At 42.7% G+C, this 17,233-nt stretch overlaps 1 protein-coding gene and 1 long non-coding RNA gene across 2 annotated transcripts; both read right to left on the bottom strand.

The window, feature by feature from the left end:
* Positions 1–2,953: 2,953 nt before the first annotated feature.
* Positions 2,954–16,323, bottom strand: LOC115648247. The gene is made up of 2 exons (XR_003999499.1): positions 16,289–16,323; positions 2,954–4,344 (listed from the first exon to the last, which is right to left on the bottom strand). It is a non-coding gene; the product is annotated as an uncharacterized LOC115648247 (long non-coding RNA).
* Positions 8,075–13,760, bottom strand: LOC115648246 (protein CLN8-like). The gene is given in 3 exon segments (XM_030555558.1): positions 8,075–8,641; positions 10,328–10,980; positions 13,522–13,760. Coding segments are annotated over 2 exon segments (867 nt in total). The 5' UTR covers positions 10,871–10,980; positions 13,522–13,760; the 3' UTR covers positions 8,075–8,317.
* Positions 16,324–17,233: the final 910 nt, after the last annotated feature.

Below are 17,233 nucleotides of genomic sequence, written 5' to 3'. Positions count from 1 at the left end.
CTGTTTTTCATATGCAACTAAGCTGTTTTTCCATTGCAAACAGATAACCCATGCTGTTCCCTTGTGGAGTGCAGAAGCCAATGGAGGAGATGAATCAGAAGGAAAAGGGAGGGGAAAACAAGCAGCTCTGGTGCAAAGCCATGCACTAAAATTATTCTGAGAGACCTTAATTTTAGAAGTTTTCTAAATGGGAGAACATACAGCGGCTGGCTCTCACTTATGGTTTACAAAGAAGTTTACTTGTGTGGTTCTTTATTACCTTGCAGTTATTCCAAAGAGGACTAAGTAACAGAAAAAATATTTTTCAGCAATGTACATCACATCCACAGTTTTAAACACAGCTGATGGTTCTTTTTAAAACACCCATCACCGTGTACGGTGGTTTCCTCTTTATTCTAGATTGCATGTTAGGGAAATAGACTTTGCTGTGAGTCCTATAAAGATCCTAGCTAAGTTTTGGCACTCAGAATCATTCCTCTGGTTCAATAAAGGAAATGTTCACACCTGTTCCTGGAATACTCTGAAGTTAAGTTTCCTGTCAGATTTCCTGTCAGATTGCTGGGTATGGAGTAATGCAGAAGCTTCAGAATTAGGCTTAGCCTCTGTTTTCTCCTGTTGGGGCCTCTAGATCTTAAATGCCAAAAAGTCAACATGCAAACATCCTGGAGTCATTTGGGCAGATCTTCAACTGATGCTAATTGACATAACTCCATTAAAGTCCACGGAGCTATGATTTGGAGCCCATGGAGCTGAGGACCTGCCCCCATACGTACAACAAACAACATATAGATGGCAATGCCAAACCTTCTATAATCAGGAATGTTATAATAATAAAATGTCTTTTTTAAGGCATAAAATACTTAGGAATCAGAGAGCTTACATTATTAAAAAAATCAAGCCAATATACAAATCTGTAGAATACTCAGGTATGTGTCTCAATACATTGCTGAAAGTCAATAACTTATCTATGAACTAATATTCAGCAATATCAGTAATCATCTAAATGTCTGCTGAGTAAGAGCACATTGTATCATCTCTTCAGCCCACCAGCTTTGAGAATGATAACCAAGTACATCTGAAATCATAACAAAAGTGCACTGGCTCCTGCTAGTTTTATTTGTTCTGCCACTAGTCCTGTGGAAGGTCAAATAGTGACAAAAATATTGGTTTGCTTCCTAACGGATTCCTGTCATTATAACATTTAGGGCTAGATCCATAAAAGGACTTAGGAGTCTAACTGCCACATTAGGCACCACTGAGATCCTCAGAATCCTCGTTCAACTGCCACTTAACCTTGTAGATGCCCATGCTTCCACTGCTTAAGTCCCCAGCTGCCTATGTTTCTGCTAGTGAACATATGCACAGTCATCTCACTTTAGGCAGCTGGGTGCCTAGTTCATGCCTAAACCCCAGCGGGATCCTCAAACTAAGCATTCCCCCGGCTACCTCACCTGTGGGACCCAACTGAGTAGGTGTGCTCCGGGTAAGCTACCCCACACAAAACAGCTGGAGGAGGAGGTGGTAGTGGTGATGGTGCCTGTAATAATATTTAGGCCGGTGGTTAGAGCACTCACCCAGGATGAGAGAGAGCTGGGATCAATACGCCCCCTACCTGAGGTGGAGAAAGATTTTGAACTTGGTCTCCCTCCTCTGAGAAAAGTGCACTATACACTGGGAATCAGTCTCTCTCCATCTATTCCATTGGAAATGTTCCATTGTGTATAAATAATTAAATATGCATTGCAGTAGCAAGATTTGAACCTGGGTCTCCCATATATAGCCCTAACCACTGGGCTATAGAGTCACTCTCACTTTGGTACGATGCATATTTATATAACAGGCTGGGGACACAGGCATCAAAAGGAAAGGAGGTAAGGTGACAACTTTTACATGCTTAACTTTCATATTTTTATATTGTATATTTCTTGGTAGGTTACAGTTCATCAAAACTGGTATTCTGTCTGTGCCTCTGACAACAGCGGCATGTGGTAGGTACTGTGGGGATCTGAAACAGCACAAAGTACTCCTGAACCACACAACTATTTTCTTCTTCAAGTCTCTTAAATCATACACTTCCATTTCACTTGTGTCCTTTAATTTCCCTCCAGTCCCTCTGCACTAAGACTTTAGTGACCATGACACCTCTAATCTTTACAATTTCTCAGGTCTTTCATCTACCATCTTGTATTATTTAATGCTGTACAGCATTTAGGGTTACGGCTTGTGTAAAAGTAAAATGTAGAGTGTGAGCAGGAAAATTAATTCATTAGGGGCCTTTCAATGTGATAAATAAATACAAAAAATGGGATTATGGCTTTGCAGGTACTGCTATACAAGTATCACCAAGTATGAAATCCTCCCAGTGCTTTTGCTAATGCTATTTACTTACTGTTTCTCATACCCCAAGAAAAAGTTATTAGAAATTTGGCAAGACAATGGAGAAATAATGCCTCATGAAGATGGAGTGAGTTTCCATATGATGAATGCTTGCTCATGCTCAAGCACAACAACAAAGACGGGATACAAAACTGTTTCACTAAAAAGATGCATCAGTCATTGTCAAAGTTCTCCTAAAAATCAGTGTGGGTTTTCTTATCGCCGTGCCCTGTTTTTTCATGTTAAACTTTTAAAAGTTTAGGATAGGTTATTTTTTAAAACTTGTATGTGATTAAAAACAGTATGTTTCACAGAAGCATATGGAGAAGTTGGCAGTTTTAGTTAAAATAAACCCTCACAAAAAGAGGAAGGAGATAGGGTGTGGGGGATACGTTTCTTGATGTAATGGTGTCAGATGCTACAGCTTTTACCCCTGTCCATCATGCAGTTACAAAGCTATGGCTTCTCTTTTTAACTTTTTTCTTTCTAAAACCTCCCTGTAAGTGATGGGGGCTTTACACTATATCCTGCAATCTAACACTTCTTTCCGGTTTACAAATGATAAGTCTATCTTTCTAAATGGATTTTACAGACATTTTTATTTGGCTGGAGGGTTTTTTGGGGGGGGGGGGGTGGGAGGGATTAGCATCAAGGCAATTCATTGAAGCAACACTTTAAAAACAAAGTTAATGCTATTTTTCAAAAGGTTGGGATAGTACATCTTTTAAATGTTGAATTGTAATTTTAATTTCATTGGACCTCTTCCTCTTTGGTTAAGCTAAACCTGAAAATACTTATACATGTACAGTACTCAGGATCAGGGTCTAACTCAGACACAGGCCACACAGCTGGGGCACACAATACATAGACTCAAAGAATAATGTTAAAGTGGTGCCTTTTTTATCCCCTTTATAAAAACACTGTGACCCTGCATTGATATTAATGATCTGTAATAATGAAATAGGCAGTTTTTACCTGTTTCTTTATAAACATTGTTAATATGAAGACCTTTATCTTTTAGTTATTCACAATTGCTGAACATGATGTTATCCTTATCAAATATAACAAACATTATAAATACACAAAATGGTACATTTAGTATATACATTGCAAAGCTTATTTAATCACTGCAGGTCACCAGCGGATAAAGTTGAATATTCAAAAAGCAGACATTTCATCAGTAAAACAGTGAATGGAAGAGTCACACAAACTATAATTATTCCACAAAATACTTTTAATGATGCAAAGATGCCAAAGACAGCGTGCCATCTAAAAAATGTTATATTGTACAATGAACCCAACTCCATCCAGTATTTTAAAAGACAGTTTAAACTGACTTCTAAATCCATGTCAAGTGGGAGTCTCCCTGAGGGGAAGAGTAGAGTAGAGCGTTCTAGAAAGAGAGGGCACAGTATATAAATCCTCAATCACTGTACAAGAAGAAAAATTTGCAAGACTTGGATACTGTTGGCAATCTAGAGGAGGGCTTGAGAGTTTGGGCTGGAATCTATACGGCAAGGGAGTCTATGTGCTTAGTGCATGACTGCGCTAGGTTTGTAGTTAAAAACAAAACACTGATTTAAGAAACAAAGAAAACACAACACCCAAGCCAATGCAAAGTGCACAGCCCAGGAGTGTGGAAATCAGAACAAGATATGTGGCTGGAACGTTTTGGATCTGTTTGAAAAGATATGGAGAATTGGCAAGAAGGCTGACAAAAAGCACTACTGTTCTAGCTGTGTTAGCCCCAGGATATTAGAGACACAAGGTGGTTGAGGTAATAGCTGATATTGGTCCAATAAAAGGTATTACCTCAAACACCTTGCTCTAAGAAGCGCTACAATGATTAACCTTGTTCATGATAAAGATAAAGTCTGGAACATTGAACTGGGGAAGGGAGTACATTAACCTGCCAGCATTCGGGGTTAACCAAAAATATTGTAAGTGATGGCAGCAACATACTAAGGGCTTCATCCAACTCTTGCTGAAGACAATGGGAGCTTTTCCATATGCGAGCGTGATAAGGTGCTCCTAAAGGAGTACGCTAAGTTCTACATTAGCAAAACCTACAAATGAACTACAGATAGTCTGGGACTACAATAATAAAGCAATAATAAAGTCTTAGCAGCATTTAGGCATGATTAATCTCTCATCCTTCAGAACTAAAGAAACATAAAGCAAACAGATGCTACTGGTCTAGGTCCAGAAGAATGAGAGATGTATCTATATGTATCTGCTTAACAGCAATAAACCTGACCAAACTGCCTACAAGTGGCAGCTCAGATGAGGAACACACATAACTAGTATAGATAAGTAATTTTCTAGATGTAGGGTACTTGCTGAGATTATAATTTTAGAGGGATTCCTTTCCTTTAACAAGTTCTGAGCCACCTTTCTTCTCCACCACTCCTCTTCAAATAAAGCAAACTAAAGTATACTACACCCAAGATATCCTGGTGCTCAAGGTACACTATCAAGGTGAAAGTCACATTAATAAAAATAATGCCCTAGCTACATTTTTCACAAGACTGAAGAACACTTCCTCCACCCAAACAAAAATTCAGTTTAGATACATATCAACTTCATTCTCTGGCTCTTTTGCACTAGCAAACACTGATAGGTTAACAAAATTATTCATAAAATACCACTGAGGGGCAAGATGCCTGAAGAAGTATAAAATATTACAAGGTTTCTGTCCTGCTTACACTGGCTCCTGGATTAAGTTAAAATTTCTTTTCCAGACCTTTTCCTAAAATGAAATGCTGTTAATTAAAATTTTATATATCAGTGTAATAAAAGCTATTCTGTTCATAACAGGTTTTATAAACTCAGTTTTACAAAATCTACTTTCTCCCCAATTGTTAAATAATAATAAAAAAAAACCTATACAGTTCCTCGAGATACCTACCAGCTGCCTAAACCACTGGGGAACACCCTTCCAATATGCTTTTGAATCTACAGCACTATAGCTAATCCCAGCCCCTCCAAGTGCTAAAACCAAGGCCATGCAAACTACTCCAAAAATTACAAGTATATCCCAATTTCCTGTTTCACTCACTTCTGAGGCTACTGTTCTTAGCCTCACTTCCTGTTCTTAGCCTCTACAAATTCTCCAGCCTCTTGGTTTCAAGACATTCCCAACCTATTTGATTTCTCATCTCCATGCCTTCTCCAGGTGGCATCTTGCTCCCAAGTGACTGGACATGCTGAGCACCCAACACTGGAACCTCTTGCAGTGAGGTTTAGCTTCTTTACGTATCTGGGTCACAGATTTTCTTTTCTGTTTATGAGGAACTGATTCATCCTCATCTCTTTTTGCAAACATTTTGAGTGTGACTTTTCTGCTCCTGAAAAGTGCTTGATTGACTACCCTGGGGAATCCAGTTCTTTATCTGCAGGACAGGATCAATGTGTGTCATGCTGCCCAAGCATCAAGACTTTACTCTGATCTGGAGGGGCCACCCCTATGGATAACAGGGTAACTGATTTTCATGGCCTTTCTCATGAGACTGCCAAAAAGGTGTGTGTGTGTGGGGACGGGGGGGATTGTTGGAGTATTGTTCACGGGGAACTGGACTGAGACCACAAAATATATTTCACATAGTTCATTAGACAGCCTTCAGATAATCACTCTATTGCCATCAACTGGAGCTGGATTTGAACCTATGATCTAGAAGAAAAAGGGTCTATATTTCAGGAACAGATCTTTGATGTGTTCCCAAATACATTTCTGCTTGGGCCCAACAGCATTCCGAGCATTCAGTTTTTCCCCATTCCACCTGGTATGTGTCACTGAAATGCTTCATTTACACTACATACGATGTACTGATTTATGCTTTTCCTTTTTAATTAGTAAAACAGTGTATGGTACCCACATGTCCACATAACAAAACTATTAGGAAAATGAGCCTTGACCTAACATACTTCCATGTGCCTTACAGAAGCTAGTTACTTTGGGAAATAAATTTACCATGAAGCAGAGTTCTTGTCAGATTGTGAGATTTGCCCCACACACATTTTTGTTTTTGCCGTCTTGTATGTTAAAACTAATGCATCACTCCTGCCATTAGGTGCCATTCCTGCACAGAAGAGTCTATTAGTCACTTGTCTACAACCTCAACCAGTACTGGTCCAATCAAGCCTGTAACTGGTACAATTACTTTAACCAGTTCTCCAAGATTAGTTAGATTTAAACCAACAATATTTTCTTTATGTCAGGGAAAGATTTAGGGTTTCGCTAGATAGACGCTAGTGAAGTATTATCCTCAAAGAGCCATTTTATTGTAAAGAAAATAAAGATTCTAAATAAAAAAACCAAAGAAGATTTCTAAATTATGTTGTAGGAGTGTTGCCATACAGAGGAGCGTCCCTGAAGATTAAAGCTCCCTGTGTGGTCATAGAAGAGGTTCCGGAACAGGCAACAACCACATTCTTGATTTGGAGGAACCATCTGCACAAGTGAAAAGACAGCTCAACTTCCCTCTAAGCAGCTGGCCAACCAACCAGGTTACCAATCAGTGCCGAAAGCCGGGGTGATTTTGTGCAATGGACCCTCATACACTAGAAATTGTGCTAACAAACAGCTCATTATGGACTCTTATGATACTTTGCATTTTCATACATTTTTAAGGCCTGGGGACCAATATGATCATCTAGACTGAACTCCTGCATAACACAGGCCATGGAACCTCACCCAGTAATTTCTGCTCTGCACCAAGCCCACACCTTCTGTTTGACCTACATCATTCTCCTGTATCTTTCAGAAGGATAAACCTAGTTTTGATTTAAAGACTTCAGTGATGGAGAATTCGTTATAGTATTTTATGGGCTAGTGGTAAAAGCATGGGTCTAGGAGCCAGGTGTTCTGCATTCTAGTCCTAGTTTTTCCACTGATTTGCAATTTAACTTTGGACAAGTCACTATCAATATCTAGCACATATATTGAATGGGATTAATGGTAATCTCCCTCAAGGAGGAGCTGTGAGGCTTAATTAGCTATTTGTAAAGCACTTGGAGATTCTAAAATGAACGATGGAAGCTTGCTTTAAGTTGCTAAATGACAGAGCACTGTCCAACATGAGAAAAATGCTGGCATAATCCTGAGTCAAAGATTTTGACTGTGTTATTTATATTATATATATATATAGTAATAAAGTTCTTCCTCTGCCTTTGGGGGGTCCTGCGCTTACTGGCTGATTTTGCTAGCCTCAGAGATCTTCCTCCATTGGACCAGGAGCTGGGAGGCTTTGGGGGGAAACCCGGGCCCACCCTCTACCCCAGGTTCCAGACCAGGGCCCTGTGGACTACAGCTGTCTATAGTGCCTTCTGGAACAGTCACACAACATCTACAACTCCCTGGGCTACTTCCCCATGGCCTCCTCCCAACACCTTCTTTGTCCCTCATCACCAGACCTTCCTCCTAATGTCTGATAATGCTGTACTTCTCAGTCCTCCAGCAAGTATGCCTACTCACTCTCAGATTCTTGTACGCCTCTTGCTCCCAGTTGCTCACATGCACTTCCTCTCCTCTGGCCTGACTGTAGTGAGCCCTTTATAGCATCAGAGGGGCCTTAATTAAGTCAGGTGCTTAACACCTCAACTGACTCTTAGCAGGTTAATTGGAGTCAGGTGTTCTCATTAGCCTGGAGCAGCCCCTGCTCTGGTCACTCAGGGAACAGAAAACTGCTTATCCAGTGACCAGTATATCTCCCTTCTACTACTCTGCTCTTCCCAACTGGCCTGGGTCTATCACGATATATATATATATAGGAAGCAACAATTTTAAACACTTTTGATAAATGAGTATAGAATACTGATAGCCATCTACCAACTGATCAATATGTTTATAAACGTCTTGTAAGTAATTCTATTTTCATGCACTCAGCAGTAAACCTGCCCCATGTTTTTCTAGCCATAGTTCACCATAATATCTGTTGCAGCACTACAGCCTCTTCTTTTGGCCTGTTTCACCATTTAATTTTCCAAAAGATCCATTTTTCATTGCTGTATTTGAAAAGTTCCAGTCAACTGGAGTGAGGAGCTGCTGAGTCTTCTTGTATGTCCAGTATGGGTTAAGTATTATTGTAAGTGCACATAATCCCATGAAAAAGACAGTAAAATATGGAAGTCCCATATTTTCCACCACATCATTCCAATTGGAAATGCACACCCACCACATGTGATAAGTAATGACCATGCGACAGTGAAACAGGTGGATCATTACCCACTGGTTTGCCTTCCAAAAAAGGGTATTAGACCAGCCAATCTGAAAAAAAAAAAAACAATGAAGAGAAATGAGAATGTTGCTTCAAGATAAAGCAGTTAGTGTTTTCTATAAATAAGAGACATATTTAGCTTTCCTGTTGTGTTAGATGTAAACAGCCATACATATACATACTCTCAATCATTTTCCTCTGGAGTTCTAAGAGGTGCTATATAAATGTGCAATCATTTGTCCACAAGAATTATAAACCATTTCAGAAACTATGGCCATCTAAGTTTCCCCCGATGCTGCGTGGCAGACTATAAAGAGTCATCCAGGCGCACAGCCACGGGGCCTGAAGAGGAGAGAGGTAGGTGATGGTTGGGGAGTGGAGCAAGTTGGCACATACAGGGCTGCTGCGGGCCTCGGCCCCCGGAACTGCTGCTGGCAAGGAGAGGGGCCTCAGCCCCTGAGCTGTTGCTGGCGGGGAGGGGATTTGGGGGGAGTCCTCTAGCTCCAGTCCCAGGGCTGCAGCAGGTGGGGAGAGGGCTAAAGGGAGTCCTCTGGCGCCAGCCCTGGGGCAGCCTGCACCCCAAACTCCTCATCCCCAGTCCCATCCCAGAGCCCGCACCCCCAGCTGGAGCCCTCACCCCCTGCACCCCAATGCTCTGCCCCAGCCAGGAGCCCCCTCCTGCACTCCAAACCCCTCATCCCGGCCCACCCAAGAGCCTGCAACACCCACACCACACTCCAAAACCCTCAGCCCCACCCCCACCACACATCACCTCCATATTGGTGCACATAACAAAATTCATTCCTTACATGGATATAAAAAAATTAGAGGGATCATTGATGGACGTACAGTATCACATGCACATTATCTTCGTCCATAAACCATTTCAGAAACTATCCAAAGCACATGTCACAATAGTGCAGTGGGGGTTAGTAGGGTCTGGGAATTTTGGCTAAGACCACTGAGACAAACCATGACTCTCTCTGCCTGGCCTAGCATCTACATGCATAAAAGTACCTCCCATTTAAGTTCTTATCAAAAGCACCTCAGAAGGGCTGAAGTGAGCTGTAGTTTTAAAGAATCCAGATATTTTAGAACTGTAGTTTAAACCACTAAGACATACCCTTTGGAACTGTTTAAGGCTTGGAAGCAGGGCTGTTTTCTTCTCTCCCTACAAGCATGGCAGATCTCTTCAAGTCTATTCTCCCTTCCCCACATCCACAGAGGATATATAACATACATAAATGCTCATATGTGTGAGCACACACCTTTATTCTCCAGCAACAATGTTATGGCCTATATTACAGTTGTTGGACCTAATGAGCCTCTCTCACGTTACTATTTAGTCTTAATAAAAAAATCTTCTAAAATTAGAATTTAATCATCTAATCTTTGGTCCTATGCACTGGATTCCAACAAGTGAGTTAGAAAACTATTTTTTAAAAATCTCATTCATTTTGTTTATTATGAAATTGGTAAAATAAATAATTTTTTTGTTTGTTTTATACTAGTTAACTATTTTAGGGTGTTATAATTAAGGATTCCCTTGGTCAATTCATTTCCAATTAGGATGAAAAAAAAATCTACCCTGATCCCAGAACATATCCCCAAATTTGGAGGCCATTATTTATTTGTTTTCAAATATATATATTTGTGGGGAGGGGAGTGAAGGGGCAACATTTTAAAGGAAACTTCTATCACCAGTAATTAAAACAAGATCATTAACAAGTTCTGACCTTTAAAAGAACCCAGGAGCAGCAGGTTGAAGGAGTGCTCATCTCAAGTAGCAGTCCCATCAGGGGTAGATAGTGTCCAGATTTTATGTTTGTTATCAGCCCAACAAAGCCACCAAGGGCAAGTAAATGATGAACTACCAAGTATACATCAAACGTTTTGAAAATAATATTAGACAGATGAACACCTACATTTTCAAGCAAAAAGAAGCCAGAGGCTATTAAGCAATTAAACCAGCTCCACTTTTGCTGTGAATACACTTTGTCAGCTTGAAAAACTGGATCTATGAGCATGGCCCACAACCCAGCTATGAAACTCTGAACTCCAAACACGCCACGCGTGATAGTCATATTCCAAAAGACCTTCTCCTTTGCTGACAAAGCACGATAAGTGGCACTGATCCATGAGGAAAGCCAGTGAGCTAGAAGAAATACTCCCAGGTAGATGAAAAAAACCAGCTGCTAGTAATGTCAACGAACTTCCCACAGAACATAGTTCCAGTCAAATACGGCTCTGGACATTGCACCATCATTGGCAAGATTCATTTCTTCCTTCTATACTTCAAAATATCAGGAGGGAGTCTGAAGCTTCTTACTCACACGTTGGTCTACTTAAGGCTGCTGAGCCCATGCCATTACATACAGCAGGTACCCATCTGAAATTAAAAAAAGAAGAAAGAAGACTTGTAAAGAATGGCTCTGTGTGTGCGTGCACGCGCATGTGTATATAATATAAATAAATAAAACACGGGTACAGCCATTTTTGAAGAAGTCATTTATGAAAGCTCACTAATTTCACTACAGTAAAGAGTTTGTCCTTATTGGTCTTTCTTCCTTTCCATACTTCTACATACACAGAATACACACTTTTTTTTTTTTAACCTTCAAGTCTTCCATTGCCTTTTTAAATCATTCCTCAGGAAGACATGGTTGAGATGTTTTGCTAACATTCCTGTCAATATTGTCAACAAACTGTCAAATTATTTTAAGTGTATCTGCCAATTCCTTACAGAATACTTGGCAATTGTTATATGACCAATGTTTATTACTTCTAACAAGGTTCACATTTCAAGTGTGAAAAGCAACAACTACTACGGACATAAGAAGGGGGCCAGGGCAAAAGGAAAAAAACAAAACAAAAAGCCTCCCAAAACTACAGACTTATAATTCTTTAGCAGCACGTTTAAGCATTACTGAACGTTCATGTTTCACCTGTGGAGCCCTATGGGTCTGAGGGCTTGGCTACACTGGAGAGTTGCAGCGCTGGTGGTGGGTTTACAGCGCTGCAACTTACTCACCGTCCACACTTGCAAGGAACATACAGCACTGCATCTCCCTGGCTGCAGCGCTGGCTGTACTCCTGCTCTGCCTGGGATATAACGATTACAGCGCTGGTGATGCAGTGCTGCTCCGCCAGTGTGGTCACCAAAAGCGCTGTTATTGGCCTCCAGATGTATTCGGAGGTATCCCAGAATGCCTGTTCAGCCACTCCCAACAGCACGGCAAATGCTGCAATTGCGGCCACACTGCAGCGCTGGTAGCTGTCAGTGTGACCACACTGCAGAGCTTTCCCTACACAGCGGTACAAAGACAGCTGTAACTCCCAGCGCTGTACAGCTACAGGTGTAGCCATACCCTGATTCCCATATACACTAAGAGCACTTTACAATGCCTCTAAGTATAAAGAAGCCTTGAATTCTCTGTAGAATAACATGGCCTCAGTGAACAGATAGTAGATATAGATATTATACTGTGTACACACAATTATTTTGTCTACAAAAAAGAAAATAAGAGGAATAATTCTTTACTATATGTTCTGTATTAACAGACCTTTGATACACACAAGAATGTACTTTTTGTCTGTTATAATGAGAACTTTTAAAAATCTTTTTTCTGTATTAAGTCCTATGTTGTGAAAAATAAATACAGCTTTTCAAAGTTTAAAAATTTTAAAAAGGGAAGCCCTGCTTCATAGTTCTTTCTTCTATGAGTTGTTTTAATTATGTATGTAGGATCAGAGATGTGCATGTTGTTTTGTTTGCAATTTGGAATATCAGACACCAAGAAACAAGGCATAATTTGACAACACTTTATACTTGTAAATGAGACTTTCAGGATCATCTCATGAATAGAACTGCAACTTCTGAACAGAATTAGACCACTTTCCAAAAGGTCATTTTTTTCCTGAAGCTAACTAAGAGGGTAGGACATCGAGAAACAATACCTCTATTGTCTCCCCCAACATCACAGTAATATCATTAACCATATAGTCCAGAATTTTCAAAGTTGGGGGTATAAAGTTTAATTAAACTTCCTCCACATGATGTGGTTTAAAGATGCTGAACTTTTTTGTTGTTTAAAAATATCCATAATCACAAGTTCATTTTGCTGACGCATCAGAGTGGAGTCAGCATCACCACTGGACGCAGCCCATCCTGTCAAATATGGCCATGGGAAGAACTGCCAAAAGAATATCTAATTTAACACAATTTGGGGGAGGCAAAAGAGGAAGCCATATGCATCGTAACATAAATACAAAGATTCTATAAAAATGCTTTCCCTCCCTGCTCCCCAATATAATAAATCACAGAAAGGAGGGGGCAATATCCTCATAGCTACAGAGCAAAGGAATGTTGCTTATTTATATTATCATTTACACCAGAACAAACCCACAGCCTTGCCTCTCGGACGAGTGAGAGTTAAGGATCCTGATTTGATACAATATTACACTCCTCTGCACAGATGTATACAACTATGCAACATGCAAGGAAGGGAAGAATCAGGTCTATTAACATAAGCATAGTTACACTGCTGTGAAGAGAAAGCCCCAGAAACATTTCCTGTATAAACTCCCCACAAAAAAGGACAAAACAGAACACACTCATCCCACCCCAGCACAGCTACATTCAGAACTCCCCTGACTTCATGCAATGACATTATACTTCTCCAAGACAGAGGCTTTCTAAGCATTCACCAAAACCAGCAGCTACTAAGGCTGTCTAACCCCCATTTCCTCCTCCTCAAAAGAGGAAACAGTACAACACAGAGAATATTTGCAAAAGAATCAGCTCAGGAGGGGGGAAAACAACAACGAAACAAGCCTATGCGGGTTCTCCTAGCCCGCCCTTTCCATTCCGAATGCCAGGGCTGTAGTTAATAAAGCCCTTCTCCACCCGGCACCATTGCTGGCTACTCACTGGCTGCCCCGCTTCAGTGGCACGGAGGCCGCAGGGCTGGCTGGGCGTTTTCTCTCCGCGGCCCCTGTGCTTTCCTGTCATGCGCTCAACACACAGCGATCAGCCGACAGCGAACTCAGGGCTGCTTCTTCCACCTTTGCGGAGGCAGCTGCAATGGAAGCGGAACAGCCTTGAGCCCACCTCCTCACCGCAGCCAAGGGAGACACCCGCATACGCGAGAACTTGCTGCTGCCCGAGTCCCACCCTTACGGCTGACGTAAACCCTCGCTCCCTCCCTGGCGGAAGGAGTGGAGCGCATGATATCACCCGCTTTGGCGCTCAGCTGTCCCTGGAGCTTAATCCTGCAGGGCAGGAGCGGGGTCAGGCCACACTCCGCCCTGGTGCTGCAGCCAAGTTCTGCGTTACACTGAGCAAAAGGGCGATCGCCCCTCGTACAGAGTCCTGACAAAACACTGCACGGGGAGTGTGTTGTCATTGGCAGCCGCAGCTAGAACCACTGAGCTGTGTAAACCTGGGAGCTGGAACCGAGGGACAGACCCCTCCAGTATCCCGCTGTGGGGCAGGACATGTGTGTGTCCTGCACAGAAATAGTGTGTCACACGTGTGTTGGCTGTATCGTACACGTGTGCCGCACTGTGGTATATTCAGGGGCGGCTCCAGGCCCCAACGCGCCAAGCGTGTGCTTGGGGCGACATGCGGGGGGCGCTCTGCCGGTCACGGGGAAGGCGTCAGGCAGGCTACCTTCAGCGGCATACCTGCGTAGGGTCCACTGGTCCTGCGGCTCCGGTGGGGCACCTGCAGGAGGTCCACCGGAGCCACGGGACTGGCAACCAGCAGAGCATCCCCTGCGGCATGCCGCCATGCCTGGGGCGGCGAAACGTCTAGAGCCGCCCCGGGTATATTATTATATCAGGTCGTGTTATTTATTAGGGCTGCCACGTTTTGTCCAACTTCGTGTGGAGCATTTCTCGCGGAAATAGTGATTTCCCTCTCCGGGTGCTCCCACGCTGGCGCAGGGGTGGAGGTGCGGTAGAAGCCTCTATCCCATGTGCCCTGCTGAAGCAAGAATGGGGTGGGGAGCTAGGGGTATATGGGGAAAGCCATGGAGAGTAGCCAGTGGAGGGACTCAGGGAAGGACATGAAATAAGATGCTTGGGTCTTGTTGGGAGGGGAAGGGAGGAAGAGAATAAATTAACCGGGAGGCGGGGGGGAAGGAAGGCTGGGCAGGTAAAAGAGCCTGGACCAGCTGGTGTCCGGAGGCGGGTGTTTGGGAAGCATTAGGATTCTCACGTCTGCCTAATGCGAGGGATGTACTAGCTGTGGCTGGGAGCCCCAGGGCCTTTAAATCAACCCAGGGCTCCCAGCTGCAGAGAGCCAGTCAACCTGGGGCTCAGGAGCAAATTAAAGAGCCCAGGGCTCCTGCCACCGCAGAGCCCCGGACCCTTTAAATCCCCACCGCAGCTCCGGCTGCTGGAGCCACGGGCGGGATTCAAAGGACTCTGGGCTGCCTGCAGCCGGGGGAGCTCTGAGCCCTTTAAATCCGGCCCCAGCCCGGTCGCTGGAGCCACGGGCAGGATTTAAAGGGCTCTGGCCTGACCGCAGACGCGGCAGCCCAGAGCCCTTTAAATCCGGCCTCAGCCTGGCCGCTGGAGCCAAGGGCAGGATTTAAAGGGCTCTGGGCTGCCCGCAGCCTTTAAATCCCCGCCACGAAGCTGGTGCGGTCTGGTATGGCGTACTGGCTTTTGCCGGTCCGCCGTACCGAACCGGACCAGCTTACTTTCACCTCTGTTTACCCCTGCCTATGCTTCTTCCTTTCTTGTACTTTCTTGCTCTTTGCAAAATTCCTCTCCTAATTCAGAAACACATTAGAGTGCCTGGATTTCAGTAGCTTTCATTAATATCTGTGCATATCACACACCTTATTACTATAATAGATTAAAGCAAAATAGCATGGATTTATTATGGCACACCTGTAATTTTTAGTGCACCTTTCAGTTTAAAACAATGCTGAAGGTAGACTTATTCATAATGTATTTACCCTATAATTTTCAAGGTGTGTTTTTAAAGCCTTGCATCCACAATGAATACAATTTCTAAACAGTCATGTACAGCTAACATTTCCAGAAATACCTATGAAAAAAGGAGTACTAAAGACAAGGGAAAACAATTTACACTTATGGACCAAATTTATCTCTAGTGTATCTGTACTGGCTTCAGTACAATCACACCAGAGAAGGATTTGGCCTAATTTTTGTAAACAGGTTGTATTATTTTTAAAATCTTTATTTCCTAGCTAGAGATTTTGAAGGACTGACTCCCACCAGAGTCCTTATTGGAATTGGAGGGTGGTTTCTGGTAAGCTTATTAGCATATGTGTAGGTTCTTTTATTGTTTTTAATATGTTTTCTCTGTAGTGCTTTCATCTTAAGAATAAACATGCTTGCCTAGAAAGTGCTGTGTGGTAACTTGTAACTGCTGGCAATTACAGCTGTTCCTAGCCTCTGGAGAAAAAGTGATGTGCAGATGCTGTCCAGGGAAGATGGTCTGGCCTGACCACTAACTTTAAGTTTCTTTTGGTTGCCAATTGCAAGTAAATATTTAGGTCTGCTTGTCAGCCACCTCCTTGTTAGACTAAAGCAGCATTCCACAGGCCAGAGCATTGTGGTGACTAAAGTTCAAGTACACCAACAGGCTCCTTCTGGAATAACTTTTCAGCATCATTGAGGCCTGGTCCACACTACAGCGTTAAATCGATTTAACGCTGTACCCGTCCACACTACAAGGTACTTTAAATCGATTTTAAGGGCTCTTAAAATCAATTTCTGTACTCCTCCCCAACGAGAGGAGTAACCCTAAAATCGATATTACTATATCGATTTAGGCTTAGTGTGGACGGAAATCGAAGTTATTGGTCTCATTCTTTTACTGAGCTACTCAGAGTGCACCGCTCCGGAAATCGATGGTAGCCTAGGACCATGGACGCACACCACCTAATTAATGTGCCCTAGTGTGGACGCGTAAAATCGATTTTATAAAACCAGTTTTATAAAACCGGTTTTAATAATTTCGATTTTATGCTGTAGTGTAGACGTGGCCTGAGAGAAGTTTCTGACCTTGGTCAGTAAGGCTATTATTTACCTATTCTCTGCCAAAGAAGCTTCCAGTAGTATGAAATTATGGGTACGACATACTTGTCAGAGATTCATGTTCAAAGCGAATGATAGCTTTTCATTCCCTATCAGCTTAGAGCCAGCCCCCTCCAGGTTGGTATTATGTCTCTCAGCTCACTTGGTACTTGAACTTTGTTGCACCATTCCTAGCTGATATCACAGACGGCTCTAGTGAAACAGTTCTTAATGCAGCATTAACAACTTTTACAGCATTATTTTGCTTCACTCCCAGATAACGAAGGGCCCATTATACTTCCATTCAAAGCAGTGGAAAAAACTTCCATTTGGGTGAGGGATTGTGCTCTAAGGACCTGATCTAAGGAAAGACTCCCTTTGAATTTAGTGGGAGCTGAATCAGATCTTGCATTTCTAAATGATGGCCATTCCTCACTATGCCTGTTCCCAGAACTGCGGTTCATGCTTTGACCTCCTCTCTGGCCTCCCTGCCTTTCTCTTCTCCAATCTACCAACACACTACTGCTAAAATCATCTTCCACTCTCACCGTCGAGACCATGGGTGGGCAGCCTGCGGCCTGTGGGCT

Source organism: Gopherus evgoodei, chromosome 3 (genome assembly GCF_007399415.2).
Source record: "Gopherus evgoodei ecotype Sinaloan lineage chromosome 3, rGopEvg1_v1.p, whole genome shotgun sequence".
Lineage (NCBI taxonomy): Eukaryota > Metazoa > Chordata > Testudines > Testudinidae > Gopherus > Gopherus evgoodei.
Note: the sequence above shows the minus strand (reverse complement) of the source record. Positions and strands in the feature narration are given on the sequence as shown.